This window comes from Sebastes fasciatus, chromosome 4 (assembly GCF_043250625.1).
Source record: "Sebastes fasciatus isolate fSebFas1 chromosome 4, fSebFas1.pri, whole genome shotgun sequence".
In the NCBI taxonomy this organism is placed as follows: domain Eukaryota; kingdom Metazoa; phylum Chordata; class Actinopteri; order Perciformes; family Sebastidae; genus Sebastes; species Sebastes fasciatus.
The window spans coordinates 39,961,562-39,968,420 of record NC_133798.1 but is presented as its reverse complement, the minus strand read 5'-3'; the positions used below and the strand labels follow the sequence as shown (position 1 = coordinate 39,968,420).

At 46.3% G+C, this 6,859-nt stretch overlaps 1 protein-coding gene across 1 annotated transcript; it reads left to right on the top strand.

Annotated features, from left to right (window-relative positions):
- Window positions 1–342: 342 nt before the first annotated feature.
- On the top strand, window positions 343–6,070 carry armc10 (armadillo repeat containing 10; the record flags this gene model as incomplete). Its single annotated transcript, XM_074634251.1, has 7 exons — window positions 343–1,561; window positions 2,403–2,548; window positions 2,717–2,851; window positions 2,946–3,122; window positions 3,261–3,332; window positions 3,495–3,602; window positions 4,932–6,070. Coding segments are annotated over 7 exons (1,899 nt in total), but the record flags the coding sequence as incomplete, so codon positions are not given.
- Between the last annotated feature and the right edge of the window lie 789 nt (window positions 6,071–6,859).

The following is a 6,859-nucleotide window of genomic DNA, read 5'->3' as shown; positions in this document are numbered from 1 at the left end:
TCAGCTAGCTGGCTAACAGAGCTCAGTTAGCTAACGAGGAGCAGCAACAGCAACAGCAACAGCAACAGCAGCAACAGCAGCAGCAACAGCAACAGCAGCAGCAGCAACAGCAGCAGCAACAGCAGCAACAGCAACAGCAACAGCAACAGCAGTAAAAGAGTGGAGCAGCAGCAGCAGCAACAGCAGCAGCAACAGCAGTAAAAGAGTGGAGCAACAGCAACAACAGCAACAGCAGCAGCAGCAACAGCAGTAAAAGAGTGGAGCAACAGCAGCAACAGCAGCAGCAGCAGCAACAGCAGTAAAAGAGTGGAGCAGCAGCAGCAGCAACAGCAACAGCAGTAAAAGAGTGGAGCAACAGCAACAACAGCAACAGCAGCAGCAGCAACAGCAGTAAAAGAGTGGAGCAACAGCAGCAACAGCAGCAGCAGCAGCAACAGCAGTAAAAGAGTGGAGCAGCAGCAACAGCAACAGAAGAAGCAGCAGCAGCAACAGAAGAAGCAGCAGCAACAGCAGCAACAACAACAGCAACAGAGAGGAGCAGCAACAGAAGAAGCAGCAGCAGCAGCAGCAGCAGCAGCAGCAGCAACAACAGCAACAGAGAGGAGCAGCAACAGAAGAAGCAGCAGCACCAGCAACAGAAGAAGCAGCAGCAGCAACAGAAGAAGCAGCAGCAGCAGCAGCAGCAGCAACAACAGCAACAACAGCAACAGAGAGGAGCAGCAACAGAAGAAGCAGCAGCAGCAACAGAAGAAGCAGCAGCAGCAGCAGCAGCAGCAACAACAGCAACAGAGAGGAGCAGCAACAGAAGAAGCAGCAGCAGCAGCAGGAGCAACAGAAGAAGCAGCAGGAGCAGCAACAGGAGCAGCAGAAGAAGCGGCAGCAGCAGCAACAGAAGAAGAAGCAGCAGCAGCAGCAGGAGCAACAGAAGAAGCAGCAACAGGAGCAGCAGCAGCAGCAACAACAGCAACAGAGAGGAGCAGCAACAGAAGAAGCAGCAGCAGCAACAACAGCAACAACAGCAACAGAGAGGAGCAGCAACAGAAGAAGCAGCAGCAGCAACAGAAGAAGCAGCAGCAGCAGCAGCAGCAGCAACAACAGCAACAGAGAGGAGCAGCAACAGAAGAAGCAGCAGCAGCAGCAGGAGCAACAGAAGAAGCAGCAACAGGAGCAGCAACAGAAGAAGCAGCAGCAGCAGCAGCAACAGCAGCAACAGAGAGGAGCAGCAACAGAAGAAGCAGCAGCAGCAGCAGGAGCAACAGAAGAAGCAGCAACAGGAGCAGCAACAGGAGCAGCAGTAACAGAATGGGTGATGGCAGTATCACTCCCCGGCTCGGCAACATGAAGGCGTTGCTTGGAATAGTTGCCGGAGCTGGAGCTTCATACGGGTTATACAAGCTCCTCAGCGGTGGGGGCTTCAGGAGGAACAAGAAGAGTGCTGCCGGTGAAGGTCCCGGTGTCAGGAGCAGTCAGCCCGGTGAAGGGACCCTACAGCCGGGCAGCCTGCTGGCCAGAGTGTCTGGACTGGATGTGGTCTGTCCCCGACCTGTGGATGTTGCATCAGGTAAGAAGAACCACCGTCACAGTAACTACATCTAAACCTGTGTGATCCAGCAAGGTGAATATCTCAAGATGACTTCTCAACGTGTAAAAACACCTATAGTCAATCCCATAATATAGTCACATCTTTGATGTAAAGACATTGATTAAAGGTCCCATATTATAAAAAGTGAGATTTTCATGTCTTTTATATTATAAAGCAGGTTTAAGTGCTTTATATAAATACTGTTAAACTATCAAAACGCTCAATATACTTAGAAACACACACAACCCGTATTCAGAAATTGTGCGTTTGAAACAAGCCGTCAGGATTTCTGTCCATTTGTGATGTCACAAATATACAATATTTAGACCATTACACGATTTTAAACATAAACATTCTAAATGTGTCCCAGTTTATTTCCTGTTGCAGTGGATGTAAATAACATCAGCTGACAGGAAGTACACATGGACCCAAACTGTTGCCTAGCGACGCAATTCCATTGAAATGCACTAAAACGGAGCGTTTCAGACAGAGTTATAGGTACAGGTATATTCAGACAGACAGAATGAGGAAAATAACGTGTTTTTTTTAACATTACAGCATGTAAACATGTTCTAGTAGAAACACTAAATACAAGTATGAACCTGAAGATGAGCACGATGTGGGACCTTTAAAGTCATCTAAGATAAGATAAGATATTCCTTTATTAGTCCCGCAGTGGGGAAATTTACAATCTGGAGAGCTTTTGACTGTAATGACAATAACTACATCTGGCTGGTCGGACTCCTCGGTCTCCTCCAGTGCAAACACTTATTTAATATCAATACATGTTAGTTAAATGGTTTATTATTTTGCTCCATAGGTGACATCATCCACCAGTCCCCTGGCAACCTGGATCCACAGCACTTGAAGATGCTGCTGTCATGCCTGCAGAGCAGCAATAATCCACCTGACAGATGTAGGATCCTACTCACGTTAGGAAACTCTGCTGCCTTTACTGTGAATCAGGTATAGTAAATGTATACTTAACTCAAAAACCTTCTGCAAGGGAGGTTAGCTCTGGTTGCTTTATGTAAAATAATATGTTATCTAATTATAAAGTTATGTAGCTGATGTACATGAATCTTTCAGCCATGTGTTATAGTTTCTCTTTTTGTTCTCTAACTGATCCTCCAGAATCTAATAAGGGAATTTGAAGGGATTCATCTCATCGCTGGTTTCCTCTCTGACCCGGCAGCAGAGGTCAGAGTGCAGACTCTGAATGCTCTAAATAATCTGTGTATGAACATCCAGAACCAGGAACAAATAAAGGTACTTTTCCATCTCCTGTGCAGCGAATGTGATGCAATCTGCTGCTGAATATGAGATCTTTTTGTTTATATATTCACATCAATGCCTTTTCTAGGTTTATGTGCCACAAGTGCTGGAGCTGATTGAGATGTCCCCGGTGAACTCTGACCTTCAGCTCGGTGCTCTCAGGCTGCTGACGAACCTCTCGGTCACCGATAAACATCAACACCTGCTGAAGGAGTCAATCACACTTTTACTCTCTCTACTCGTCGTGAGCTTTGAAGCGTTACAGGTTGGTATCTTTTTTACACCTGGGTGATCTTAACATTTTGATACCATTTTGAAATGTTGGAAAAGTTGTAGCTCCGAGGCCGGTAGGGCTGTGAATGCAACATGAATGAATGAAGCACTTCTAATATTTGCCTTTCAGGTTCAGGCTTTGAAAATCCTCGTGAATTTGTCATCCAATCCAGATATGATGGATGATATTGTTCAAGCTCAGGTAAGAATAAAGGGAATATGAAAGATAGTTAGCATCGTTCTACGATAAGATGTCATCAAAACAAACAGAAGTGCAACATAATTAATGTCTGTTGAGACGGGGGTCCGAGTTTCATTCTAAATCCTCATTTTGACATTTGGTCTTCTCTGCTTTTTTCCGTAGGCACCAGCTTCTGTTGTGCTGCTGTTTGACATACGAACAGCCCCCTCGGTGCTTTTGCGTCTGCTGACCTTCGCGGGGAACCTAAAGGCCTGGAGGCCGTCTGCACAGGTGGCTAATGAACTGAGGCGGAAGCAGGATTGCCTCTTCCGGGTCATGTTAGACGAGTCTTCCGAGCTCCACAGCAGACTAGTCCAGCTGCTTTCACACCCTGATGGGGAGATTCAGTCCCAGGTGGCACGCATCTTGACATAGACCCCCCCCCCCCCCTCCCCGTGCACTCTTGATCCGTGCACAGCTTTTGCTTCCACAGTTTGCCAAAGCCATCAACACGTCACCCTTCCAGCTCAATTATAAATCTGTTGACGTTAATCTTAAAGGGACTGTTTGTAACTTCTTCCAGGTATAAATCATTGCTGGTCGGTGTCTCATGGTCTCGCGTGTGTCTCCGCTGTTCAGACTCAGACTCCAACACAAACTACAGTGAAACACCAAAACCTCTTGGTTGTATCTAGTGAAGCCCGTCTGTTAAACAGTGTTGGCCGCGGTCGGAGGACGCGGGGGAGACCGTAGCTTTGGTCTCCAGGACCGGAGTCTCTGCTCCTCTGCTCCTCTGCCTGCCTTCACTCACACACCACGCTCCTTCTCTCTCTCTCTCTCTCCACCTCTCACGTGCATGCTGCTCACTCCACACTGCAGAAGAGTTAGTTTAGCTCTGAGAATATCTAGTGAATGTTCAGTGGACGTTTGTGCAGAAATAACTGCTGCAGCTCCTCCAGACCAACAGAGGTTTCCCGTGTCTTGTGAAGTGACGGGGCTCCGCAGAGAGAAACGTTATCGTCTCCGACCAAAACTCCGGCGTCTCCCCCGTTCCCTCCGGCCGCGGTCGGGAGGCTGAGGCGGGAAAAGCCAGCACTAGGATCAGCAGTGATTCATGGAGAGACCTTGGTCTGGTCAGCTAACATTACTGCCAAGCAGCTGAAATATAGAGTGATATTGTGCTTTTAGCTGACGTGTGTCTCCTCACTGTGTTGAGCGATGCTCTTTCATGTCTATGTAGAGCGAGCACAAGCGGCAGCAACAGGACGCTGACTTTAGTTGACTTAACGGACACAGGTGAAGCTTGTTAACAACACATTTAGGATTCTTACAAACAGTCCCTTTAAATAAAGAATAAAATAAATAAATAAATAAAAGAGAAGGCTGCACGGCCTCCTGTGGATCCTCCGCTAACACTCCCACACTCTCTACAGTATATCTACACTGTTTCTGAGATCAATATTATTATCTACTCCACCTCACCAGCCACTCTTCCCTGATTTCCACTTTCTTACACTACAATTAATGGATGAGCAGCGAGTGAGCAGGAAGCAGGGAGAAACCAACGAGTGAGCAGGAAGCAGGGAGAAACCATTCATTCAGTTTTTCTCTCATTGCCAGGGACTATTTCCCTTCAAAGATCCACAGTGCCATTCCTTCTGAGAACGACACCTGCTTTCTCTGAAGACGTGTTCCAGGTGAAACTTCTGAACCCAAACCCACTGCCAAACGTTTTCTAGAGAATGTGTCAGAACGACCCGACTTACCTACTATTCTCCTGTGGCTCAGAGAGACACTATGATGGAGAGCTGAAGAGGCTTCTCGCTGCACACCTCAGCATGCCTTGAAGACATGAATGAATGAACGGATGCTCTACAGCTCCCGTCCTCACTGATCCATCAACCTGATGGATTTAAACATCATTAAGATCTTTGATCTGTGTATTTAATTAGAGAATCAGTGACTTTAGAAGAGCCAAAGTGAGGTCAACCTCATATTCAGGTTCAGTGTATCGGGAAGAACTTGGCATAGAAACACTGCCCCCCCCCCCAACTCAATAAGAAGAGCTAGTACAGGTGGATTGGACACCTGGTACGGATACAACCTGAGTACACTTTGACTTCGAAGGTGCACCGACCACAGCTGCCTGGGAGGAACCCCCGGGTAGATCCAGGACGTACTGGGGGGTCGCATCTCTCAGAAGCACCTGCAATGAATGAATGAAGGAGGGGGGGTTGACCTCTGACGAAGCAGTCTGTAACAATAACAATGATTACTGTATTTGAACATTTGTATGCATACGATGATGATTGAATTACAGCAGAGATTGAATGTTAAATAAGTTAATCTCTTACTGTAATGAGACGGATCCACATGTTGTCTATCTGGAGGACCGGAGCTGTGGACCCGTCTGCTGACCTGTTAACAGTATTTACAGACAGGAGGATGGGGGGGGCTGCATACCTCTCAATTGCATGAAAAATGTGATGATTATCTCAGAATATGATTTCTAAATGCAAGGATTTTATGGCATGAGCCAGGTGTAAAGAAATACTGCACATGTTTTGATGTTTGGACACTGACGACGTTGAACCCAAATCCTAAATCTCTCTCAGGCCAACGGACCCAGCAGGAGGCGGATTTACTTGTGACTTAGATGATCATATTTATTTAATGAAGCTAGTCAGTGTTTTGCCTATAAAATGAGAAATGTTTGTTATGTCTGTTTTAAAGGTTCAATAAATACCCTATATGACAAATTATGGATATCCACGACCTTATTTCTGCTGTTTACTCAAATATAATAAACAAGAAGCATTCAGTGACTTTGTGGTCGGCTCTGCTGTTGTTAGATGGTTCTGTAGAGTCTCCAGAACCATCTAACTGGTACTGTAGAGTCCACAGAGTCTACAGTACCATCTAACAACACCTTACTGGTTCTGTAGAGTCTCCAGAACCATCTAACTGGTACTGTAGAGTCCACAGAGTCTACAGTACCATCTAACAACACCTTACTGGTTCTGTAGAGTCTCCAGAACCATCTAACTGGTACTGTAGAGTCCACAGAGTCTACAGTACCATCTAACAACACCTTACTGGTTCTGTAGAGTCTCCAGAACCATCTAACTGGTACTGTAGAGTCCACAGAGTCTACAGTACCATCTAACAACACCTTACTGGTTCTGTAGAGTCTCCAGAACCATCTAACTGGTACTGTAGAGTCCACAGAGTCTACAGTACCATCTAACAACACCTTACTGGTTCTGTAGAGTCTCCAGAACCATCTAACTGGTACTGTAGAGTCCACAGAGTCTACAGTACCATCTAACAACACCTTACTGGTTCTGTAGAGTCTCCAGAACCATCTAACTGGTACTGTAGAGTCCACAAAGTCCACAGTACCATCTAACAACACCTTACTGGTTCTGTAGAGTCTCCAGAACCATCTAACTGGTACTGTAGAGTCCACAGAGTCTACAGTACCATCTAACAACACCTTACTGGTTCTGTAGAGTCTCCAGAACCATCTAACTGGTACTGTAGAGTCC